At 42.7% G+C, this 26,779-nt stretch overlaps 2 protein-coding genes across 2 annotated transcripts in view; one reads left to right on the forward strand and one right to left on the reverse strand.

The window, feature by feature from the left end:
• Positions 1–116: 116 nt before the first annotated feature.
• Positions 117–26,779, reverse strand: part of afap1l2 (actin filament associated protein 1-like 2) — a 31,702-nt gene continuing 5,039 nt past the window's right edge. The window contains exons 2-19 of the mRNA XM_068583561.1: positions 20,243–20,371; positions 16,935–16,979; positions 15,231–15,322; positions 8,002–8,113; positions 6,117–6,328; positions 5,467–5,646; positions 5,261–5,347; positions 5,009–5,093; positions 4,788–4,892; positions 4,208–4,419; positions 3,125–3,270; positions 2,920–3,031; positions 2,289–2,537; positions 1,882–2,167; positions 1,332–1,505; positions 1,068–1,255; positions 759–944; positions 117–609 (exon numbers count right to left, since the gene is read on the reverse strand). Coding sequence (XP_068439662.1) covers positions 583–609; positions 759–944; positions 1,068–1,255; positions 1,332–1,505; positions 1,882–2,167; positions 2,289–2,537; positions 2,920–3,031; positions 3,125–3,270; positions 4,208–4,419; positions 4,788–4,892; positions 5,009–5,093; positions 5,261–5,347; positions 5,467–5,646; positions 6,117–6,328; positions 8,002–8,113; positions 15,231–15,322; positions 16,935–16,979; positions 20,243–20,371 — 2,627 coding nt within the window. The 3' untranslated portion in view covers positions 117–582. The remainder of the gene's footprint in view (positions 610–758; positions 945–1,067; positions 1,256–1,331; positions 1,506–1,881; positions 2,168–2,288; positions 2,538–2,919; positions 3,032–3,124; positions 3,271–4,207; positions 4,420–4,787; positions 4,893–5,008; positions 5,094–5,260; positions 5,348–5,466; positions 5,647–6,116; positions 6,329–8,001; positions 8,114–15,230; positions 15,323–16,934; positions 16,980–20,242; positions 20,372–26,779) is intronic.
• Positions 12,639–14,509, forward strand: LOC137789779 (kelch repeat and BTB domain-containing protein 13). Its single transcript, XM_068583562.1, has one exon. It carries the CDS (start codon positions 12,639–12,641, stop codon positions 14,148–14,150), a length of 1,512 nt encoding a protein of 503 aa, XP_068439663.1. The 3' UTR covers positions 14,151–14,509.

Genomic DNA, 26,779 nt, shown 5'->3' on the forward strand with positions numbered 1-26,779 from the left:
AATATTTATCCAGACAAACATCCTGTTATAAAATGACTCCCCGGTTCATGAACTCTTCATCACTTTGCAAAGTGAGAAGTGACTGGGACAAATTTCAAGCCAGTATTGTTGTCAGTACATTTTTATTTGAATAAAAAGTGCATTTTTAGCTAGCAATACAACCAAATGAGGCTGAATAATGGTGTAAATATATTTACATCTTGGCTACCAGCATATATGAACCAAGCTACAATCTAGAGTGTACACAATTTAGTCGAGGGGTGTTTTTCTGTCATCAAGATCACAAAATCAATTGTTAGACTGGCCAAAATCCTACGACATCAACGTCCTCCCTTTAGCAAATGGAGGAAAAACAACATGAAAAGTCTTTGAAACTATGATCTATGATTATCCAGTGGTGTCTGAGAAGAAGGCTTGTGCATCTCTCTGATTGGCCTTTTATAGTCTTAGCAAGGAGGCGATGAGGATGAGGGAGAACGTTGATTTGTCTGTCTGGTAACTCGGCGATTCCTGATGCGGAAAGCAGACCACACCAAGAGAAATGTGTGGATTTGAGAGGTCAAAGGGCATCCAAGCTTCCCTCTATGTGGAGGATTTCTTCTCCCACTCCTGTTTACACAAGAAAGAATCACATTTAAGTATTCTGACAGTATAAAGTCGATACAATAATAATTATACCTCCTGAAATAGACATTTGTGTGCTGCGTGGAAGTGAAATATCTTGTTCCACTAATGCTAGTGTGCTTTTTTGGACTCACCTTAGCTTTCTGCAGGACTTTGCCTTTGGTGGCCATGATGGAGGCGGGTCTGTTCTTTAGCGCGGAGGCAGAGTTGACTGGGTCTGCAGTGACATTGCTGTTGTAGGGTTGGGATGATGGTAATGAGGATGACGATGATGACGAAGAAGAATGTGTCTGGGGAGCAGGCAGCGTTGCTGCTCTAGGCTGAGGGTAAAAGGGTAGAGGAGCAGTGAGAGAGTGCAACAAACAGCAGCCCTGACTATTGAGAATGAACGGCTTGTGATCATCTTGTGATCCTGAGTTCACCCCGATGAGCAGTCCACTAACCGGTGGTGTGTCCTGGAGGCTGCTGTCCAGTGTGGTTCCCAGTGTGAAAGCCCCCGACTCCACCTTCTTCAGACTCTCCTTTACCTCCATCAGTCGTAACTCCACCTCGACCCTGCGGTGCTCCGCGTCCCGACACGCCTCCTCCTTCTGCTTCAAACAGGCTTCTAGTGAGGCCTGCTGCTTGGGGTCTGAGGATAACGGACAGCTGTCGGTCACACAGATCACTGTAAACCTCCAGTCGTGTCCCAGGACGAACAGACGTACCTTGGCAGGCACTAAGCTCCTCTTTGGTCTCCCTCCTCTCCTTCTTCAGGTTTGCCAGACTGCTCCTCACCTCCTCCCTCTCTCTCTCCAGGCGGTCGCGCTCGTCGATGTAGCGGCGCACGTCCGCCTCTGTGCGGTTCTTGCCCAGTTTCCCTTCGACGGCACCGGGACACCCTGATAATTAAGGATTGAAGTTATGTACGAGTGAAACAACATCCAGTATTTACCATGACATTTGATAAAGAATGTAAAGTTAAATGAAAAGATGTATTCGTTTTTAAAGGAAAATCTGGTTGCACTGTGAAGCTGTGACTGTAGAGGATGCAGCGTGTCACTAGAGGGAGCTGTTGTTATGTTGGATTACAGAGAAAGGGAACAGGTAATCTCAAAGGGATCGTGTGAAGGGACACAATAAGAGCAACAATTACTTCCTAAAATATATTATTAGACCATTGTTCTCCTTGTGTTGAACTATACTTTCCAAATAACTGAAAAAAAAGTGTGTGTGAAGGTGATGATAGTGATGCAGATGAAGTATTTTTGACCTTACCCATGGTATGTGCTTTGGGCCGCAGGGGGTGAGGACTGTTAGGGAGCACAGCAGGAACCGTGGGACCTTTATTGATCTGGACCCCGGAGGAGCTGAAGGCCGCTGGGATTCCCACACTTATCCTCTTAGGGGTCTCCTGGCTTTGGGATAAGGTCTTGACTGGTTGGTTTTGGGGCTGTGGTGGAGTGGGAGTCAAAGGGTGTTCTTCTTCTGGTTTGCTGGAAACAGAGGTTGAACTTGTTCCATTTGACACGGGTGTTGACTCAGTACCATTCGTTGAAACTACCTGGAAATTGAGGCATACAATATAGACTTGAAGAACATATCAATATGATATACAAATGTCCTATAAGTAGAATGTAGCAGCTATTTGTTATAATTATAGCAAATAAGTCCCTATTACCGACCTGTGTCATTTGAGATGAGGGGTCTTTCTCCTCTATCGGGACTGGAGAATGTGTAGAAGTTTCTTTGGCAGGGGCTTTACCCCCACCGGCCGTATGGAGGAAGGAGCGTACAGGGATGAGGTCCAGGTAAACCCTGTTATCAGAGTCCTGTTCTGTCCCCGCTGAGTCCTTGGTGTCCTGTGCGCATGTTTCATTATGTTCCTGAGGATTGTTGTCCTCACTTTCTGGCAGGCCGCTCTCTTCAGCATCCTGTATTGCACAGGAGCAGGAAGTGAGTGATGATTTAGAAAGTGGCCAGAATCAATGTGAAAATGAAACCAAAAAATTGACAATGGATTAGAAAACAATACAGAATATTAAACTGCAGGCTTTTATACCAAAAAAAACAATCACTACCCCCAGATGATTGTACTGATTGTTCTCAGTGGGTTCATGTTGTGTTGCTCTTTGGAGCTTCTGTCACCTGATTCATTTACCCGCTTGTCACCTGACAGCCTATTCCTTATCATGCAATATAAACTACACAATTAAGCAGGGAGACTTTTCAAAACTTGAACTTAAAGAGTACCGTCTTGATATTGGAAGAACATAAAGAAAGAATAACTCAGTTGTTTGGTTCCAGATAACATACCTCTGGATCAGCTATAGACGCCACATCATCATACAGTTCATCAGAGCTGTGAGGGATGGAGGGTGGGGTGTCTATGTAGGTGTTTGGCTCTGAATACCTCCTCTGCATCAAGCTGCACAGACACACAGATACACAGATGAGTGCCGTTTGAATATTGTGCCAAAGCATGCATGCACCCTAAAGTGGACAGAAGTGAGGATCTTACTATAAGGACGTCTTGGCAGCACTGACGATGCTGGAGATCCTCTCAGCGTTGACGTAGTCGTATGTGAGCTCCTCGGGGTCCGTCTTGCTCCCCGTCTGTGACAGCAAGAGGCCCAGCCAATGGCCCATGTCTGCTGACGTCTTAGCCTGAGAGAGGAGAGGAACGAGTGGAGCAAAGTGCATTCAGTACAAACTGTGCAACAACATGAGTTTTAAAACCAGCACATCGAGAAATAGAACTGTATGAAGTAACACATGTTGGTCTGGCACATAGTTCTGTCATTAAAACAGGTACCTTGTTGGGGTTTGTTTTGTCTTTTTATTTGTTTTGGTAAATACTGGACCAAAGAACCATACATGTGTCAGAGCCCTCAAGACTAAACATTCAATTCCATGGCTTATTACCAAATATGCACTGTAGCAGGGTGGTACTGGAAACCTAATGGAAAAGGGTGTAACATTACCTAGTCCCCCAAATCCCAGTACATCCACACCCTTCCCACACACACACACATAAGCATACAAACATGCAGACCACCCTTGCGTGCTTACAGTACATATATTACACAGGCTAAGTTGGATGTTAGATGTTTCCTATAAGAAGCTTGACTCCATTTCTCATTCTCAAAGATGCTGAGCTTTGTTTTCTCTCCAGATACATTAGACTTGTGGTTATGTCTCAAACCCAATGCGACCCGTCCTTCTCTGCAGAGTAACGCTGAGTAAGCTCTCATCTAATACAAACACATACTTAAGCCAGTGTGTTGAACCACAGAGGCTTTTCTAACAAAGATAACGCCTTACAAGCTCCGCCACATTGTGTGGATGGATGAAAACAGATAGGGCTATTTTTAAAAATAAGAAATCATCTTTATTTACATATAGAGTTATTTGACTCGGGTCCTGCTGCTTGTCTACTAAAAAGATGGGGCCGTGGTGAAACCCACAAGCCAGAGATACAGGAAACTGTCTCTCTGTGAGTGAGTCCTTGCCGAACTGTCTGTGGTTTAACAGCGTCAAACAGTGTATTCAGATCTAAATTTGAAACATGAGCAGCGCATCAGAAAGCACTGTGGTTGTCTACCTCTAGGGTGGCCAGCTGTGTCCCCTCCATGTTGATCCTAAAGGAGTACAGATGCTCGGGGCTGGGGTCGGGCAGGACACTGCAGCCGCCCAGGGTCACAGCTGGCTGGCTCAATTTGTTCTTGCCCTTGTCCTGGTAAAACAATAGCTGCCCGTTCTTTATAAGGCACCAGCAGGTCCGCCATTGGCTGTTCACCAACACGTTGAGGTAGCCTGACAGAGGGAAGAGAAAACCTTTGTGAAGTCAGAGCCGACAGAGTGTTGTGGTACTATCTCGGTGACAGAAATGATCAGATTATCTCTGTTTTTCATTCATAGCTCTGAGGCCCATTGAGTGAATGTGAGGTGCTGAGCACCAGTATGCTTCTATAATCATCAGAAGGCTACATATGGCAAAATATTGACATGTTTAGTCTGATATAAAGAAGCCAGACATAGAGACCTTCACCAGACTGCCCCAGCGAGGGCTGCAGAACCGACAGTAACTGGGTCAAAGTACAGGAACTGCACCTGAATGATAACCAGTCCATGCATTGGGATTTTATATTCTGGTACAACATGTACAGTAGATCTTTGCTCACCTGAGGTGTCCACACATTTCTCTGGACTCTCCAATGAGGAGGGTTTTTTCTTGCCGATGTTCATGAGGTTGCTAAACTTCAACCCTGCACCATATTTTTTCTTCACTGTGGAGTAGAGAAGATTTCTTTACGTGATTCTCTCAAACCATCTTTGCTATCAGATATTCACAGTTGATCATTTGGACTGATTGCATTAGAAACAAAGGAATGAATTGTCTCACCATCTTTGTTTTCGGGAGTCTCAGCATGGCTGTCAGTGCTGCTGCCGCTCTCTGAGGCCACTGAGTATCTCTCACTCAGTTCTCCCTGACAGTTCAGATCAACATTGTGGTCATTTAGTGGGCGTGTTCATCAGAAATACAATTTATGACGTTGGGTGTAGCCAATCAAAAGCTCATATTCACAGGTTGTCTGATCATAAAATGACAGGTTCTTTGAAGCACATATGTTCAATATGTTCAAAGTAAGCTTACCTTTGTACAAATGAGCCTCGGCGAGTCGGACGTGCAGTGTTGCGGGTCACAGCTCTCAGCCGGCTTGGGACTGATCTCCTGAATCACCTAATGACCAAAAAGTTGATTAGTGTCAACATATTCAGATTTGTTTATTATGAAATCATTATTATTAGAATTAACTTGAGTCAAACACATGATTGTAAAACATAGTTTTCGAGTCTTACCCTCAGCCACTGCTCCGTCTGCTCCTTGCTCTGCAGGCCCAGCACGATGGCCTCGCCTCCCACCGGGATGACCTTCAGATTGTGCTCTTTCTTCCTCACCTGCTTCTCCTTGTACACCACACTGCAGCCCAGCAGACTCACATCCAGCAGCGGCGTCTGCTCCTTGGAGCTCTTGTAGCACTGAGAGGGGCCGAGATAACACTGAACTTTAGGGTTGTACGAGGGCCGACTGCAGCCACCAGCTAGCTTTAACGCACAGTTATCTAGTTATTGGAAAGGACACACGTCATTTTAATAGCCATTAAAAATAAATATAATTTTTTTCTCCTTGTCATGGGGGGCTTTCTCATCATTCTAATCCCAAGTGAGGACAGAATGATAATAAACTGTATTACTAATACATTTGTCTCCAGGTTGATTTATTGGATTCATATTTTCCATTCTAAAAATAAGTGCCAAAACAAGGACAGCATATGACAGCTAAGTCCCAGAGAGTTTATAATCTATTCTGAGGTTTTTTTATTTCCAACTTCCGCTGGGATAAACAAACCTGACTCTTCGTAAAACCCTCCGTGCCCATGACCTTAATTGTTGAACACTAAACCTCACCGGGGCTTTAATTCAGATTTTTCACGCAATCGTTTACCCACCAGCAGGCGATGGTCTTTGATGACACATAGCTGTTTGGCCCACTGGCCCAGCCACTTCTTCCTCCACAGGAAGGCACAGATACGAGCGTCCTTCATGAGCTCAATGGACGCCTCCGCTGACGGCCACTGGTGCTGCGCTGACGATGACTTTTCTCTGGTCACTTCCTCCTCATCGTAGGACTCGTATGAACTGCTAACGGCATCCCCTTCATCTAAGGAACAGAATTCAGAGAAATGATAAGAAACTAAAACAAAGAGGCAAAGTCGCAAATGTGTGTGTGTGAGGGTGTGTGTGTGTGTGTGTGTGGCAGGATGGAGGGGGGAGGGGGCATGAGTAGCAACAACACATGTTACACCGTTAAATGAACTTGAGGGACCACATCATAAGTCAATGCCTGACTTCTTGATCTTGATGACCTTCTTCAAAGGAAGAGGATTTCCTTGCAACAGTCAAGCTGGACATGAGCTGTACTGATGAAAGACGATGACAGGAAACATATATAATGAAAAGGAAAACAAAGAAATGAGTAAATTGATAAGATGGTATTGATTAATGACTATTGTCACAAGTCTTGGCAGGAAGTTGTTTCTCCACATGCAAGACGCTGATCATGCTGGACAATGAGGACTGAGGGCATGCTTATTGGCCCGTGCACATGCCATACTCCAGTGATAGAGAGGTAGCTACCCCTGTTGATAACAGCATAGACCACACTGTCAGAGCTCTGCATTCGCATCCAAGGCCCTGAGATGAGGCCAAAACAGTCCAGATCTACACGACATCAAATGAAACAGGAAGAAGAAGGAGAAGAAAGAGAAGAAGAAGAAGAAGAAGAAGAAGAAGAAGAAGAAGAAGAAGAAGAAGAAGAAGAAGAAGAGAAAAATATCCAAAGCAAAAATGCCTTTACTTGTAAAGAATAAATGCAAGAAAAAGGAAAACTTTAAATTAGAAATTAACTTTCTTAATTTAATAAATAATTGTATTTCATAATGTATCAAAACGTGTCATTAGGGCTGTTGTAATATACCAGTATTGACAAAAAAATGTTATATTTAAAAAATACATTATGACACACATGATAATATTGCATAAATAATCCAGCAGCTCTTAAATAATTTAATATCGATCTATCTATCTATCTATCTATCTATCTATCTATCTATCTATCTATCTATCTATCGATATATATATTCCGATCCTCGACTCCACAGCTTTGCTGTAATGACATTCAAGCAGCGCAGCGATTCTGTAGAAATACCTCAAGCCTTAAAGCTTTCAGCATTGCACAGACAGTTGCCATGTGTGTCCCTGTGTCACACAGGAGCAGTGCAATTCACTTATTTACCACAGTCCAACACACCACTGCAGCGTCCCAGCAGACCAAAGCTCCTTATAGATTGTGGTCATGGTGGCTCAGCGCATGATAACTAGCTTGTGTTTGCGTCTTGACGTACAACTTTGAGGGCATGAAACCGTGGAAAAAACAGATTTTTTTCCCCTGTTGATAGTATACACAAAAGCAAGTGTCACTATTGTGTAATTTCCATGATGGTTAACACCTCAAAGGTTCAGGTTTTCTAAAGAACAAGAAACAAGCAGATGACTGGCCTGATGAGCTTCTAACGCATACAACTCATGTGTTATTTGTGTCGGAAAATACAGCTTCAATATGCATAAGTGGCATCTCATTTTTCACCGATATTTCCATGATGAATATTTGTATCACAGCAAGAAGACAATCAAGTCCTGAAGCTGACAATCCTTAAACTGGGCCTGATTATTTTAAACAGGAAAGCGGACAAAGGAACATAAGACACAACTCAAGAGATAGCAGATAACAGGTCCCACTATTTATTGTGTTTAACGTTGAACCAGAGCTCTCACCATTGAAGGTTTCCTCATAGGGCTGAGCCTCTTCGTAGTAGCTCTCTGAAGCGTCTGTGCAGGCCGGAGCGGGGACAGCAGGTAAAGGGAACGGCTCCCGACACACCACACCCTGACGGATGAGAGAAGGATGAGAGAGGGGTGAGGAAATACAACATGTAATGTTTCATTTCAGTGACACACAGCCTCCATCTAAGTATGTTCAACGACAGACATGCACATTATCAACATGTATTCTTCCCCCGGGCCGAACATGGGCCTAATCAAGACGTCACTTCAGGAGTAAGTCGGGAATTCCTCGTGTAACCAATCCTCGTCTGACCCTGTGCACTCGAGAATTACATGCTTGCTTCAGGGAAGGCATATGTGTATGTGTGTGTGAACGTGGAAAAGAGAGGGATAGCATGTATGTTAATGTGTGTGTGTGTGTGCCCTGTGGCTGTCCTAAAATCAATCATCTGTCTGGCTTCACTTCTGTCGTTCTTGTCATCTCCTGTGTGGTAAAGACGGTCTGTCTGCCGCTTCCCACATGCTGGAAAGCACCAAACTCTCTGCTGCTTGGCTGCTCGAGTGAGTCTCAATTCATTTAGAATCGCTCCTTTACTTTTATACTCAACTGAAGTCAGTTCGTCAGCTACACGATCCAAAAATGCATTGTGGAGGCATCTGTCATCACTTTTCTAATTAAGCTGTAGTAAAGTTGTGAGAGGATGTATTTGAATGTACCCTTTAAAATAGTATGAATTCAGTTTGTTTAATATGATTTGTTTGAAATATTTAAAAGCAAAAGACGTGTTTGTATTTCCCAGCATAGGTTCAGCAGTCAGAATCACATGCAAAGATCTTGACTATTAAACGAGAGGTTTGTGTTTCATCATCTGTCAAACGGCGACACATTGCTGATCTTCATCTTGAAGGGTGCCACACATCCACCTGTCTGTTCCACTAAACACCATGTCACAGGGATACAGTCACAGTCATTCAGAAGACAAACACAGATTTCTATTTCTTTTTTAAATTGAGCACAATGGGTTTGAATAAGTAGCAGATTACAAAACAATGTATTTTAAGTCTTTACACCATCTTTCCCTAAATTTTGTTCCTAGTTGACAGTTTGTTTAAAGGTACATCATCGGGTGTTCATGTTAAAGATGTTGAACGCTCACTTTCCAACTCAAACTGAAACAGTGTGTTGAAACAGAAACTTTCCTTCAGTTGGAATTTCTTATTTTATCTCCTCAACCTGTGACCTCGACGCTCAGGCTATCATATCCACGGTGCCAAGCAGAAGATGGCAGATATGCAAGTTTTGTCTTGGTACACACTAGAACTAACACACAAATCTACAGCTGCCAGTGAAGATGAAATCTGTGCATTCTTTCCAGTATGAAGAGAACATTATGACGCATAGAGATTGATGATAGAGACTTATACAGGGAGAAGTATTGTTCAGGTACAGGTATCCCCTCCTCTTACAGATTATTATGTTAAATGATTTCATCTATTCGGTTTAAAACATGAAGCAAAGGTCACTTGAGGACACAGCTGCAATATTCATGAAGCTGAAGTCTGAGGTTGCTGAGTAAACTTTAAAAAAAGTTTTTCTCTAGTGAACTCTGTGAAACCCTCCGAGTTGAATGGCAACGAGCGATTTCTTCACTCTGTCTAATGTTTCCTCCCACCACTGATCTGAACACGCTGTGTGTATTCCTTCATATTCACTGTATTTCCCCGAAGGCTGTCACATTCTCTGCAAGATCACAGAAATATGAAATGTAACCCTTAAAGCTGACGAGCTGCATTTATCATGCAAAGCGCGCCTGAGGGAAGATGGCTCTGTGGACATCTCAAAGCATCTCACAAGATCAAAGTTTTGTATCAGTGTTTAATTAAGAGTGGATATCAGTTTGTCAAAGCTGCTTCCCTTCAATGTCTGCAATAACCCTTCCTGCAGAATTATGAAGCCAACTATGGGGAGTTTGATAATGTTTAGCTTAAAAGAAAAGAAAAGAGGCAGTATTATACTGTGTTTGGTGGTTACCAACCTGTGGCAGTGAAGTAGTAATAGAGGTGTGGTTCAGCTTCGATTTACAGATCAACAGAATACTGAAAAACAAATCTGTTTGTGTAAAAACCATAACATAATCATTTCTGATGTGGGCTGTCGTAGACCATAACCAGGGAATTCCCTGCTTGCGAGCTCCTTTCCCATCATAGATAACACATTCACAGTGATTTATAGCAGATGCAGTAAGCCGTCATCAGAACTGGCGTCGTGTCACGCTGCTCATTCAGTCAGTGACGACAATTTGCTTGTGTGATTTACCCTCAGTCATGCCACAGCGTAGAGGAAAGGATCCTAAAGAAATGTGTGGGACGGAGATGTTATCACTGCGGTTTAATGAGTAACAGCAGTTATTCGTTATGGAGCTGTTGAGGATTTTTCATAATGCAAGCATCAGCAAATATCAGAAGGGAATATGAGTTACAGCTTCTTCTCTTGAAAATGATGCAATGTCAAGCAAACATTACAAAAATGGATTTCCCTGGGTTCGAGCTTGCTTTTCATACTTATAACACTAAGACAGGCTGCATTAGGTTTAGGTGCGCCAGTACCAAAGCCTTAGTTGGGAGCATACTGGCTCACTGGTGCACCAACAGTTAAGTGGGGAAGAGCCATTTTTAATGACCTCAGTTACACCTTCAAAAAGCCATATTGTCTGCCATGAGAAACCTCTATACGTTCAGTTCTTTGGCTCTAACTACTGTTTTTATATCCAAGCATCGCAGCTAATGGGGTCAAAGATAGACCTTTTTAGCACCACAAAACAAAGGAGCCTACACAACCGAGACCCGTAAATACTGTAAATAAGGGCTCGATTGGCTTTTTAGGTCTAAGATGGACGAGGCCACAAATCACAGTGCAGAGTGGAATCAAGCCAGTTTCACAATGATGGAAGTAAACAAGCCTTCGGTTCAAGAGACAATAAAATGTGTGTCACTGACTTTAACTTAATACTTGTTTTTTTCATAGAGCTTTTTTTTATGATAAATTAGTTATTTTAGTTATTATTTATTTAAATAGTTAACTATTTCAACCCTTTGACACTAAATCCCAACAAAAAATGTCATTTTCGGTTTTGATATGACCGGAATCCACACTTCATCTTATTTGAATGAGTAATCAAGATATTTTGGGGATTACATGAGACCAAATGTAGAAACAGCCACAAACTTCAAGAAAAAGAGAAAAAGACTGTAGAGTATTAGTGCGAACACACAACAGCACTGACAGTGTGTCCTGCTCCTCGGTGAAGGAAACAGCAGTTCAGGCATCTGTTATTAATTAAAACAAAGAGCCTGGCATTCCAGAGCAGCAGCAGCCCCTCCGACCGCCCACCCTTATCTCTATCTTCTTTCTTTTTCTCTCACTCACCTCCAAAAAAAATAATCCGCCTCTTGTTTGTGCCAAGGCGAGTACAGTGAGCCATTCCTCAGACCAGCTGGACTGATATTAAACATGCCAGGTGTGTGTCTGGAAGTGTATTTATTTTTGTCCCCAAAGACTTTGCAATCACTCCAACTCTCCAATAGTCACTTTAATCCCTTTCTTTCACTTCTCACAGACACACACACACACACACACTCTCCCCACAGAAACATTGTGTAGAAGGAATGGATCGAGGAGTCAGAGCATAAATAACAAAGTGAGGAGAGGGGGAGGAGGAATCGGGGTGTGGTGGAGGGGCTTTGAGCAAAGAGTGGGAAAAAGAGCCCGAAAAACGAACAGTCAGAGGAACATGGAAAATCCCTGCTTCCCATGCCAAGAATCTGGCACAGCGAAACACACACACACACACACACACACACACACACACACACACACACACACACACACACACACACACACACACACACACACACACACACAGAGTGTATCGGAGAGCCTGCTGGGAGCTGAGAGCAGAGGAGAAGGTAGTGATAAAAATAATCAGCTTTGGAAAGTCAGATCCAGGAGAACTCTCTGGGCCTTTGCTGTCTCTCCACCACTTGCATTATACTATCTGTTTGATTTAAAACCCTTCTGTAAGAGGAAAACTATTCAAATAGTATTTAAAGCATGAAGGAAAATGGAGAGAGAAAAAAAACACGCCAGAAAGCAGCAAGAAAATCCTCCTCTGAACCTCCAGATTGTGTTTAGATGTTTATGAAGAAATCATTGTTTGACTGTAATTAAAGGAAATGCATATATTTAAAGCTGAAACAGTTAATAAACAGGATTTAAAGGGGCAGTGCTGGCAGAAAACGTAATCATGACTAATTAAGAAAATACTCATGTTGGCCAATTATATTGCGGTTATGATAATCACCGGTTGCCAGCAGCCGCACTACCACTCAGTGTGCATGTCAACAGTTTTCCTTTCCCTGCCTGACGCTTGCAAGTGGCACAGCTGCTATCTATAGTACAGCTCTATTTTCAGACCATGCACACAGGACGCAATGGAAGCCCCACAAACCTTTATTTACCCTCCGGTTCTCGTGGAAAAAATGTCTACGCGACCTCGAGTCGCATTCTGCATTGTGACTTGAGAGCCTGGTTTAGGAAAGAGAGCAGACTTTCAGGGTTTCAAGAGATCATGGAAGTGCCTGAAGGCCTGGTCGTCAACCAGGAAATTAGAGCAGAGAATGCGAGCCTTGATCTGGAGGACGGAGAGCACGGAGAGGTGAGAGTGAGGGTGGAGCAGAGCTGCTTCACTGTGCAGCGGGCTTTGCTGGCGAGGCACAGCAACTACTTCTGTGCCCTCTTTCACTCGGGGATGACAGAAAGCCACCAGGACGAGCTCTACCTGAAGGGAGGAGTGCGAGCGAGGGGTTTCCTCATCGCCCTGGCTGTCTGCAGGGGCGAGGCCCCCTCTATCAGCGACCCGGATGAGCTCGTAGACGCGGTGGAGTGCGCCGCGTTCCTGCAGGTCGCGTGTTTGGCGCGGCATCTTTGTGACCTCATTGACTCAGACAACTGCCTCCTGCTGTATCACGCAGCCTCCATCTTCGGGGTGCATGCACTCTTTCACAATGCCGCTCTCTTCCTTTGCGACGCTTTTGAGGACTTGAAGGAAGCGGCTGAGAGTACGATTCCCGAAGAACTTCTTCAATATTCTCAATCGTTGTCTCCTCTTACTTACATTGCTATAGGCACGCACTCTCCTTCAATGGAACTGCTACAGGACTCCTTTAGGGTTGTTTGCTACCTTGATGAAAAAGAGGGAGACTGGAAGCATCTGACAAACCTCCCAACTCTCTGTAGCACCGCCATGGCCGGAGTGGCAGTGCTCGACAATCGATTGTACATTGTAGGTGGAGTTTATGGCTACGGGAAGGACACAGTGGACAGCAGCTTTTGCTACAACCCCGACTCAGGAGTTTGGGATACTCTTCCAGGTCCTCAGCAACTGCGATATGACTTCACCCTGCTGGGACACGAGGGCCGACTCTACGCCATCGGGGGCGAATTCCAAAAACGGACAATTTCCACCGCAGAGAGTTTCAACACTGAGAAAGGAGAGTGGACATTCATCCAACATGCGCCCAGGCCTGTAGCATCTGCAGCGTGCGCTGTTGCGAGACGGCGGATGTTTGTTTGCTTCTGGAAATCACCGGACACCACAGATATCTATGAATACATACCAGTAAAAGACGAGTGGAAGCTCGCGACCACCATGATCAAAGCTCAAAGCTATGGCCACTGCATGGTCGCTCACAGAGACAATTTGTATGTGATGCGCAACGGGCCTTCTGACGACTTCTTGCGCTGTCTGATGGACTGCTACAACATCACGACAGGCCAGTGGACAGCCATGCCGGGACACTACATCAACAGCAAGGGGGCGCTGTTCTCTGCAATGGTGAAGGGGGACTCCGTGTTCACAGTGAAACACATGCTGACTCTTGAGTACACCATCACTGGGGAAAGATGGACGCCCCGCAGGCAGATGAAGGGGTTTCCAAAGAGTGGTTCGCTGTGGACGTGTTCACTCAGGCTTCCCAAGACGGGACCAGTTAGACTCCAGCTGGATGCAGAAGGGGAGGAAGAAGAAACGCCTTCGCCAGACAAATCTGAGGAATTATTGGAAGCTCTAATGGAAATGTGACTTCTCTGCTAAAAAAGCAATGTTTTGTGTTTTGAGGAAGGAGAATGGAATTATGTATGTTTGCTTGCTTCGGGAAACCAGTAGACACCGCAGATATCTATGAATACATCGCAGTGACAGACGAGAGGAAACAATGTTTTGTTTTTTAATGGTTTCTAAGCTAGAATACAAGTCTAAGAATAACAAAAGAATAGTAATACTACTAAACGATTCTGGTTGCTCAGTGACTCAAATGTTCTTCGTTTCAATGCATTCACTTTCTCATGGGCTCACACACACACACACACACACACACACACACACACACACACACACACACACACACACACACACACACACACACACACACACACGCTGACTCTATGCATTTGTTCTGATTAGCAACAGCTGCTACTGTAGTTTATATTAGGGGAGGCCACTGTGCATGTGTGTGTGTGTGTGTGTGTGTGTGTGTGTGTGTGTGTGTGTGTGTGTGTGTGTGTGTGTGTGTAAAGTTCAAAAGGCTCTGACGGGATGTCCTAAACCTATTATTCTCTGAGTTTTTTCCTGAAGTCACACTGGGCCAATTCAGGAGCCACCGGCCTCCCAGTCGACATAAAACACACCACAGCTCTCGCACACTCGTGGACACTAACTTCCTCAGGTTTGTTGGCCCATGACTGATTAAATACCTGTTTCTGTGGGAGAATACATTTCACATAGCCTTGAGCTTGTGACTCTGAGGGTTGTGGGAAACCTCTTTGCCTTGTATGACCACAGACTGCATTTGTTTTAGTATATTAAAAACCAATGGAATTCTTTGGCAACTTGTGATATCAACTCCTTTTGTTTTTAAGACTTACGATGCTTCGTGAAAGTAATGTTCTTACAAAAGACCAAAATACTGTCAATTACATTCAAAGTGCATACCATTGAAAATCACAATTTCCACTGAACTTTCCCATGTACTTTGTTGAGTTCAGTTGTCTGACTGGGGTCAATTATGCTATAACCATTCCCACCGCAGTGGAAGAGGATCAAACCGTCAACTCATTTCACATCTTAATTCACTCTGATGCAAACAAACTGGAGGTCACTTACTGCTCTGGGGGGCGGGAGGTCGGGGAGGCTCTTCTGTGGAACGGAGACATATTTTGCTGCTTTTCCATTGACCAGGGCATCTGATCTGTCATCTGGGTCAACAAAGAATAACAGAAATATTACATTTATATGAGCTTAACAGCTCAATTCTCTTTATTTTTGATTCAACACTATTTCCAGATTAGCACCTTCAGCTTAACCTAACCCTCGCAGGGTTAGGTTAGAACCCATCATTGTTAAATCACAGTAACCGCATAACCCAATTCAAGGTGGAGCATTTGTATGGTAAGACAAAAAAAAACACAAATCACAGCACAAGAATGAGAAGAGACTTTGCATAAGATTTTAAAGAATCACGGTTCTCATTTCATTAACAATGACCAGCGTGTCATGTACTTATGGTTCACAACCTTTCTCCCAGTGTCAGGGGAAATGACAAACCCACTATCAAATCATAGAAATATAACATTTTCATAATCATTAAGCTTTGGTGCTGCTGGTTAGCATATTGTGTTCCCTTTGGAGAAAGTCAGACGAGTTGTTTTCTCCTGCTGTCAATCTGTCTGCTAAACTAAACTAAAGTTCAGCTGGCTTAGACTGAGGCTCGGACCCCTAGGGCGGGATGATGAGTACAGCTCTGCCAATACTCTTGTCTCTGCCGATGTGTAACGTTACTACTTGCTCTCCTCCGACCTTTTACCTTATTTCTACTTGGATATTGATTTGTGGACAGCATTAGAACACAGAAAAGGTTTAGACCTGTTGAGTGTGTGGCTTTGTTGCTCAGCACAGGCAAGTTTTCCAGTAATGTCTTCTTTGATAAACAATATTTTACTGCAATGCCTTTATCTTGCACTTCAGCTGAAAGCGACAGTTCCAATTTACCTCAGATCAATGATTAAGAAGCCCCCACGTAGCGATCTCAGCCCCCACTTTCCTTCAGTCTCTGTGAAAGAAAACTTGCGGCTTTGCTAGCGTCGCTGCTGAAAATATGTGTGTTAAGTCTAGTGCTCACTGAAACCACATTCTTCCACACTGTCCAAACAAAACAGGTCAGTTTCAGATGGCGAGGAGCTACGCAGAAACAGACAGGAAATGGTGAGAGGAGGGGAGCTGAGGGGGGTTGCTGCTTGTGGTAGCTTGTTCTCATAACTGCTATGCACTTGAATCATGTCAAATTATAGACACAATAACACAACAAGTATACACTGGTGTTTGAGCGACTTGGACAAAGTCAACATGTAACAATGCAGAACATTTCCAGTGAGGATGTGACTGATTAGGGAAGCATTAGCATGCTGCTCACATTGACGACGCAAACATTTTGCTATCTAGAAGGCATCAGTTTCTTGGACAAAATATTTGACAAATTGCAAGTTGCACCATGCAACGTGTCTGCAGCATTTATACCTGTACTCATGGCAATCCATCCAGCAGTTGATATATTATTACAGTCTGGACTGACGTTAGCATCCACGCGCTGGCATTGCTAAAAACGCTGCATTATCACATTATCCCTTGTTTTCAATAGTAAACATAAGATCTTTTTCACAAATAGATTTCAGCTACTTTTCAGGAAGAATAATCACCCCGTATCAAGTGTCAGTATCACACCTCACAGACATGAGACATTTTGAAATTCACAGCTTTGCCACCGGTTTCCAGTCTTTCTGAAACTCACACCTTTGCTGCCTTTGTCCTTACCCGTAACAATGACTTTGTTCATGTAGATGTACTCTTCATCGGCACCTGTACAGAGATAACAGAGGGTGGTTAACCGTTGACATCGGCATGCTTGTGCAGTTTTACTTTGTGCGTCGCTACGACAAACACTGACATTGTGTTATATTGAATAAAACCATTTGAATAAAGCACGCAAAAAAACACCATGTACCACAGTCATACATGCATGTTTTGCATTTGTAGTAAACAGTTACAGTATTCAAGCAAATGTTCTGCATTTGATTATTATAACAAAAGGAGAAAGGTGGATATGTAAAGATGAATGAAACTTTCCAAAGTAACCTATGTCGGTACTCTGCAAACTGTAAATTGAATGAAACTAATGCTATAAATATGAAAAGTTGTACTACACTTCAGCAGAATGAAGACATCATAATCTACTGTCCACAAAGAAGAGCATGCCTTTTTATTGTAGCTCCGACGGGAAAATCTGACTCCACCTTAGTGCCAAACTAACTTTCATCATGTTTGTCGAACGTCCAGGATGAAAAGGGGGAACTTGACCCAAACAAGTGGCCTATTGTGTGGACAGATGGTCCTATTATTGACACCCACTCTCACCGTGGCTGGCATTCATGTGACATTAGTCAGAAAAGTCCCTGCCTGCACAGATAAAGCACTGTGTCACTTATCTTTGAAGATCGTACGACTAAATATACACGATGGAGCTCCTGAACTTGCCCCGTCTGCTAAGATATTACCACCAAAATATGGTTGAGGTTTAGTGTGAAATCATACCTCCACCCAGCTTCTGCATGGAGTTCATCTCACAAACAAGATTTTGGCCAACAGTTTCTTTTCAGTTATTAGTTACGAAGGTATGCAACGTCAGAAAGCCAGAAAGAGTATTTCATTTAAGTGGAAAAAAAAGGAAAATAATCTAATTAAATATTGTTTACTGTGAGGACAAAACAAGAACAGTGATTAGGAAGTCTTTCACATGGAGAGAGGAGTTAAACATTGCTGGATAATTCATCACAGCTAACATATGCGCCTGACCTGACTTCTCCTCGCACTAAAGCGTAAATATTTGCGAGTCAGTGTGAGCGTTATATCGTTGAGGCAATAAGCGGAGATGATGAAACCTCATGTCATACACCAATACTGAAGTCAGCTCGGTGAGAAAAGCGCTGTGTTTTGTTTGACGTCTGTCTTCGTATGGTGGAGTAATTACAAGCTGGCGAAAACGTCGCCATGACATTGCCACATAAACAGTTTGAATGAATGTCTTTTCTTAGACAATAAACCCTGCGGTTTCGCCAAAGAAGGCTCCAGCTGGTTACTGTAACCTGTTATGGGAAGTTGTTCTGCAGCTGCGGCGCAGTTTTGAGGAAAGTTGGTTCATTGAATTAAATGTTTTAGCTGACTAAGATTATACCCTGAGAGAAAATCAAACAAAACTCTAACCTAGGGTGATACTCTAGAGAAGCTTTCTCCTTTGAAATAGATATCGCTAGGTGAAACCAAACAACAGCAGATTGAAGCTATGTTTTGCCTGTACAGTGAAAACAGATTTTTCGGGGAATTTGGAGTTGAAATGCTATTTATAAGCCGCTGCTCAAAGGAAGTGTGCGTCCCCGGAGGATAAATGCAGCTTCGGAAAAATGATACAGCTTGGAGCCAGGAGAGGAAGTACAGAGAGACGAGTCCAGGACCTGAACATGGAAAAGCTTGACTGCCGTTGTGTGCGTTGCTGAGCGCTTGCGCGTCTCAGTGTGTGAGAGACAGAGAAAGACTGGGAGGAAGGAGCAAAGGTCATGCTGGCTTTTTCAATCTAAATGTGACAGTGAATGTCAAATAATTGTGTCAAAACTTCCAAGTATTCTGTTTTGAATTAGCATAAAGGAAGGATTTTTACAGTCTAATGTTTTTATAGTTGAAGTATCACACAAAGCTAATATTTTATATTTCACATTTCTGTCATTTAAATCATTATTTTTTTCCCAATTAATCACACACCTGAGGCTTGGGGCTCAGTGTACTGGTTCACATTGTAAATCCCGTAAATCACACCAGCAGTCACCACATGTTCATGTTGAGTCAGACCCAGTGAGCAAGAACAACAAACTGGACTTTCGCTGTTTGACAGGATACGCTAACGGGCCATGCATCATTTTATGAGGAAGCAATAGGCACTATGATTATATCTGGCTCGCACGGACAAAACTGAACACAACTAAAAAAAAATGTCAATCTGATTATTTTGCAAGGGAAATAGGAATGCAAAAAAAAGAATCTAGCCACCACAGTGCGGTTATCAGCCGCCAAAATGGGATCAAAGACCCCACATGTATTTGCTAAGGGAAGCATGCAAGAGTATAATTATTACATGGTGGTTCCAGAGAGTTTAAAATAATACCAGACTGGGCTGTCTAATAGGCAACAATCTAAGCTCATTGAATTGTGGGGGAAAGCAGGGCGTGACCACATGTTACATAAGGTGCTTTGCATGAAGCCAGACTAACTGCCCGTCCAAAGCTTTTGAATGACCATGTTTAAATATGTGTGGTTAGCCCTCAACCCATGTAACTGTCATGTCATCACAAATACCACACGGTTAAGAAATATAAATCAAGAACACTGAGGAAATGTTTCAGACTACTTTTTTCAGCCGCGGCCAAGCTCTCATTGGTACCCCTGTGCACCAAATCCAACTGGGCCGTCTCAATGTATCTGCCTTAATTAATAAAATGAGGCCATCTCATATATCTCTGTATATCTTTCAATTTGCAATACAGTTATTTTTGCTTGCATTATCTATTCTCTTTTCTATTCTATTGTCTATTATCTCATTTCTAAACCAGGCAGAGCAATATTCTCTTGCTTTACTCGAATTTAAAATATTCAATAATTATGTTATGAGGCATTATCACATCTGAGGTATATTACTAACCTTTCCCTTTCTACTTTAGTCAAAATAATCAAGTCAAACATACCCCAAAATATCCACCAAAATCAGTTGCTCTATAAATTGAACGTGAGAACTGAAGTCATGCAGTTTAAGAATTGTATTTCCTTAAATATCTACACCGTAAGTTTTAATATTTGTTGATAAAGTTATGAACCTTTAAACGATGATCTACGAGTATTCCCTTCTAACACTACTGACTGATCAGGCACATACTTTCCACCGTGCTCTGGTGGATTCAGACACTTTCCTGCCTGAAATGTTTACAAAAGCCAGTGAGCCTACAAGTCAAAATCCTTTTTGATGCAAATATGTGCTCTACTGTACGTACTGTATACCCACAACAGTATTCTCTTCATACCATTGGATGCTCTGTAGGACTGCAGCAGATCAGAGAGCAAGCCCTTCTGGATGGTGGCGTTCCCACTCAGGGTCTCCTTGTCCAGAATGAGCAGGAAGCGGTGCAGCTCCATCAGGAGCTGGTCCAGCACTGGAAGCACAGACAGACAAGACAGTGTCACAGGTGGAGCAATATAAAATTACTCAATGCCAAATGGTGTTTATTTTTAGCCCGATAATCGTTAGGAGTATTACAACAATGGCTTAGCACCAGAACTGTGGCAGTTCCCGTCGGCAAGACAGAGAAGAGCTCAGAGCAATATAAAGCCTGTGAAGTTTCCAGGCAGAATAAGATACTTTAATTCATGGAGAACAGGGAGTTAAACGCAATAACTTGTCTCTTAAAACTGAATTGAGCTGCGAGTTTGTTAGCTATTCCATCCTCAGTGCTGGGCCTTTGCGCCTCACGCTATGCCAACATTTAACATGGGAGAGACTCTTCAGAGGTTTTCAGCTGGCAGCGGAGTCGATAACCATTCAGACTTTATGCCATTCAGTCATTGCTCTCATCCAGTTGCTATTGTCCGTCACAAGTCTGTTTGAGGTTGTTTTGGTAGTTGCATGGGTTTAGTGAAAGGTCAAGTCCAGAGAAGGGGAGGAGTCTGGTCCTGGAGTCGGCGGGGCCTCTGTGTCTGGGTGCAGCCCACACACATCCTTCAGGGGTCATCGCTGAGCTCACAGCCCTCTCCACCGTGTGGGGAGCTCTTTGTGCTTCCCTTCACTGTCTCTCGGCCTCATGAATAGACCCCTTTGCCACAGTGGGCCTCAGTGTGAGCACTTCACCAAAAGACGAAACAGAAACGGGATAAATAAGGGAGACTTTATTAAAGGATAAGATGGGGCTAATATTGGAGGGGATGTCATACTGTTCTTAGATACCGGAATGTCAAACGTTTCCTTCAAGCAGCAGCGGAGGAGAGAGGGCTACTGTGCCTCAATATGTGTACATCCTCTAATTTGTCAAATTCACTTTTTTAACTTAACTTAAAACCACGTTGAAATCAAGCATAAAATATATAACTCTGAATAGGAATCCAAAAAAATACTGAAAGCAAGTATTTGTGAGATGAGCAGATCGATACCACTCTCATGTTTGTGCATTGTTGACCTTTTGGAGGCAGATAGCTTAGCTTTGATTCACATAAAACCTGGATACTTTCACTTTTAATGTCCCAGGAGAGATTTTGCTTCTGTCAGCGATGGCGAAGGCAAGCACACATCGCTCTAAACAGTTGTTTTGGACACTACTTTATTACATACATACTCATAAAGTGATTGAAACACTGGACAAATAAAGTGCAAGGCAGGACATGAGTCGATGAGAGCCAAACAGCAGTAACTGAAAATGAAATTAAAAAAAGTTAAAATTACAACCGATCAAGAAAAGCAGAGACAAAACTGACAAGATGTCAAAAACATCACACTAAACATAAACTTGACTCCATATAATGTAAATCATCATCATCACAAATAGCACACATCTCACAACTATTATAAAGAGAGTAAACTGCTCCTTTGAACTCTATTTTAGAGGCTCCTTCCGGCTCAAACCAATCACCAGCCGAGCCTCGCGGGGAAGTACACTCATGCCCTCTCCCCTCCTCCTTACACTCCCACACATCAAAGGACCGAAGCAGGGTACATTTCTGCAAACTAAAGTGTCAGAACCCGGTACGCTTTGCCCCTCGGAGATGACGAGAGGCTCTCCCAAAGCTACAGCAAGCTGGGCTGTTTTTAATGACTCCTGCTCAAGCTGAGTCAACGTCTGCTGAGAGGCCCTGTGTTAACAGGACCTGCACTATGGAAAACATTACTGGTTTTGACACACACACACACACACACACACACACACACACACACACACACACACACACACACACACACACACACACACACACACACACACACACACACACACACACACACACACACGTAAAGTAATTAAAATGATATGTGACTATAATGATTTTTCATTACATTTCCAGAAGTTGTTTAGCTGCTGATGTCTGGCTGCACAGTATGAATCTAAACATTTTTCCAGCTTCTCCTCATTGTGTGTTTGCAGAGATTGACTCTGATGGCCTTTTGGATTGGAGGACCCTGGGAAACAGAGTCAGCTGACAGGACAGGGAGGTCTGCAGCCGGCAGTCTCTGTGGGCTTCGGGCTGGCCGGACGCCCACTGAACATCCAGCGAGTGACCGCAGCATAAACGATTCTCTTCTGTAGAACGGCCAACAGGAATCTGAGACACCGTCAGCCAGCCAAAGCCCTACAGTGTTTTCATTTGAGGAAATATATGTATATGATGCAATTAAGCAAAGTAAAAAGGCAGGTAAGAATGTCATAAAGAGAACACTTAACAGCGTAAAGGTTGTGTCAATAAGCAGTTCATTTGAGAATTTACAACATTAAGCATTAGGGGAATTTCTCTTCCTAATGCCTGAGGTTGTATTTCCTGGTTTGCTGCAAGAAAAGTTCTTGTTTGATTTCTCTCACGCAAAGATATCTAATCATATTGTGTTTGATATAGTGCTCTGATAAGTTGGCAGATCAGTAAAGTGTATACGTAATGCCTGATTAGGAAGACAAGTATGAAACTAAAAGTATTGGAATGTTGCCGTTATTTCTTTTTAAAGTGTAAACCATGATACAGAGGCTGAGAGTTTTAATGGAATCCACCATGACATTAAAACCATATAAACGGCAAAAAGATCAGATCAAAGATTACATATCACAAATATTCCGTGCATTATTAGTGATAATCTGCTGAAGCCTTTCATCAGTCCCGGTCTCTATCTGTTCACCTTGTTTGACCCTGACTGTGGTCGATAGAACAAAAGGATCCTTCATAACAATTCGGCGGAAATCTTTTTTGTTCGACCCTCCAACAATAACAAACATGAAGTCTTTGAATGCATATCGAGCCGCGCTATTATCTGTGCATCTGGACTACAAATGATGCGTCTTTTTAATCTTTAACAAGCTTCCAGCACGGCTGCCAGCCTCCTGTCTGTCAAGAAGATTACAACAAGGTCTCACTAAAAAAAACACAACTGAGTGAAACAAGCCCCACATTTGATCAGCAAAACGAACCAGACAGGAAATAAACTGCATTGAAAAAGTAAAATAATTTCTGAAGAAAGGCTATTCATTTAAAGAAGAGCGGGATTGGACCTGGGTCTGTACGCCATTCTCCTTGTTCAAATGAAACATGTCTGCTAGAGGGTTGTGTCAGGATCCTGGCAGCGTTTCTTATTCTGGGGGACTTGAGGTCCTGCATCAACTCTGACATCTTACTGCAAGCCTTCATTTTATTAAACTAACAAGGCAGCCATGGCCTCTCATTTCAAATCAGACTGCTTCCATGCCGGGCGACTATATTCTTTCCCTCAGAACAGCAATAAGGACCGACTGTACACTGCATGATAGTGAGTGTTTGACATGGCACTTCAGAGTCAGGTTTTCCACTTGTGCTCAGTTGAGTTTTGAACTCGCGACATGTGACATCACAATGACAATTCATCAGCGTGTTCACAAAAGTCATGAGGTGTCATCTAAGTCCAATATCAAGTTATAAAACATCGACCGTCTATCTTATTTTTTTCACATTTCTAAAGTCAAACTGACTGAATTTCCATGCCTGCTCGCATCTTTACATCATCTTCCATCTGTCTTACTTTGAAAACAACTCCAGCATATAAATTCATGCCCTAGGAAATATCCAGTGTTTCACTGATGCAATATTCATGCTGTTTTCATGCATATTTATGCATTTTATCAATGATACATATTTTTTGTATACCTTATTAATGTGTGTTTTATAGCTTATGCAGCAAATGTTATGTTATATGAGAGCATACTATGTAAAAAAAATGCATTGTATTGGCAACATACAAACTACAAATCCTTAACAGAGTTTACTTTAACATGTTGAAAGGACTCAACAATACGTTTGGGTTATTCACTAAAAAATTGCAAAAGGATTCTCATATTATTGACAATCAGTAACACATAGTGACATTGAAGTGAAAAAAAAGATAGAGCAGATTAGAGCAGATTAGAATGGGTTGTGATCAAACCATATTGTAGTTTAGATAAATAAATAACCCAACAGTGATATAAAACAAATGAAAAAGAAGCATTGTCTTGCTTGGTTTTCTATCCATGGGCAGTGTGTAAAGCATGCAAGTTGGTAAACTGAACTTGTCTTTTGCCTAAGATTAGGGAAATTCAATTAAAGGTTGAGTTAAATACATTTTCTGAAAAGAGAGACTAATGCTTATGAATAAGAAAATACACAGTACACACTCCGTATTCAAAGAAACCAATGATTGGTCAATATAAAAGGCCAAAGTTACATCAAGTGAACACTGAGTCTGTCTCGTGGAGCTCCATGTTCACTCAAAATGGAAGTGGTGGAAAGAAGAAGGAGCGCTGCAACGAGTGGACATTAAAACGTTTACACGCCAACAGATTCAAGTGGTTTCTGCTTCAGCAGACAGGAAAACAACTGACTGAAGCACAGCAGATGCATTTCTTATCATTTGACTCCGACACACCGAACTTCCAAGGACAAAACACCCGAACGACATTGACCTTTGGGTCAGTTTCAGTGCAACACAACCCGAGAGTGGAAGCCACGTGTGATTGGTTTGTTCCAGCCCGGCCCGGCTCTGGCGAGCGCGGCAGATGATTGGCTGATGGCGAGGCCCAAAATGAAGATAAAACCACCGATTTCGACTGGTGTGTGTTCGCTATTGACAGACGCCGGTGCGTCGCCATGCAACCCGCTGGTTCCAGCTGTGAGGCAGTGACATACGTAGACATGGCTAGATTAATCCAAGCTGTGTTTGGTTGTTATTGCCGTAGAAACCTGAATGAAAAAAAAAAGTGGGGTGTCAACTTGATGACCTCAGAGAAGGGGCCGCCTGCGTGTGATAGCAGCACTGGAGGAACTTTGGAAAGAAAGAAGTGGACAAAGTCACAAAAGAGAGGAGGGAAAAGTGAGAAAATATATACAACATGAATACACAATTCAGGTCAAAGCACAAAAGTCCTTTTGTCACAGTATTACGTCAACATTTCCCTCAGTTTTCTTCCATATGTTTTGATTTGTTTGTGAGTGCAAACAAAGAAACCTAACCGATAATGAGAATTAGCAAATATTGCTATCAGCATACGCGCATGGAAATAAATGGGACTTTTCTCTCTTGAAAAGCAAAGACCAGTAAGATGGTGAACCTCTGCGCAATCTCAACCTCTTTGTGAAGAAATCTCAAGTGTGCCATTTTATTTTAGGTCATTATTTGAACAGGTCTTGGTCACAATGCCAGAGAACGTCTTATTAACCGGTGCATGAGAAAAGCTAAGCGCTTTAATTTCTCTAATTTTGGAAAGACCCATCCAAATGAGAAAGTATGAGGCGTAAAATATATGCGACATTGTTAGACACATTCACTGCGAGCAAAGCGTCCCTTCTTGTCCCGTTCTATGTTTCAATGAAAAATGTTAGTTTCCTTCAAATTTACTAACATCTTTTATCCTTAAGGTCAATTTCACCCCAACTATTTAAACCTGCAGAAAATGATTATAATATAAAATAGTTTCCTATGTTTAATAAGTGTTTGTTGACTTGCTAAATAGCCCTTTAATATGTGACGCATATCTAGTGTAGAAGTAGTGTGTCAGTTAGTCTGGTTGCAGATCACTGAGTTTTATGTTAAGATGCACGGTCGTCAGTGTTTACAAGTTCCTGTTTTAGTGCGTTATTGTGATTGAAAACCACCGGGATGTGCTGGTTTTTAGAAGATCCTCCTATTGACAACCTGAGCATCTGCTGCAGAGCTCTGAGTTATTCATTCATTAACGACGAGGAGGCAAAACAGGCTCATTATTACGGAATCAATAATGGGTCCTTTTCCTCCATTATACACATCATGGAAACAACGTTGGCATGTTTGGAATGTCAAAGTGGTTCAAAAATAAAAATCTGTGTCAGTTTTGTTGTCACTTGAGGTCAGAAAGGAGGTCATTATACTAGTGACAGGAAGTGTGTTTTACACTGTGGGAAAAAATGTGATGTAGGAGGAGCCTGAAGTTATCCAGTGATTTTTTTTTTTCATGGCCAAAGAGTCTGCAGAATGCACTGGTTTTAACGCCGCAGCAGCTCGTTGCACTGTATGACACAACTTCCACCAGAGAAGAAGAAGTAGAAACAGAGGCTGTAAGTTTGGTCAACCTGAAACCATCAGTTTCATCTACTGTTATTTATTCATTTGTTTGGGGGTTTGCTATTTTGTTTACTTTCTTTTTTCAGGGGCAGATGCAAAAATATGCTCCAGGAGTGCAACTACAGCTCAATTAAATATTAACCAGGTCTTATCAATGTGATTAGAAGCTCCAATGTTGTATAAGGATAACGTTAACAAGGAGCAGAGACGGCTCAAAACACTGAGTCAGAAAGACAAGAGAGCGTATGTGGACCCCAAATGTTGAAAC

Source organism: Clinocottus analis, unplaced genomic scaffold (genome assembly GCF_023055335.1).
Source record: "Clinocottus analis isolate CAN_PGR_092001 unplaced genomic scaffold, fCliAna1.0.p SCAF_19, whole genome shotgun sequence".
Taxonomy (NCBI): domain Eukaryota; kingdom Metazoa; phylum Chordata; class Actinopteri; order Perciformes; family Cottidae; genus Clinocottus; species Clinocottus analis.

Excerpts from the sequence above, each read along its gene's own strand:
- LOC137789779 (XM_068583562.1), top strand. The coding sequence starts at position 12,639 with ATGGAAGTGCCTGAAGGCCTGGTCGTCAACCAGGAAATTAGAGCAGAG.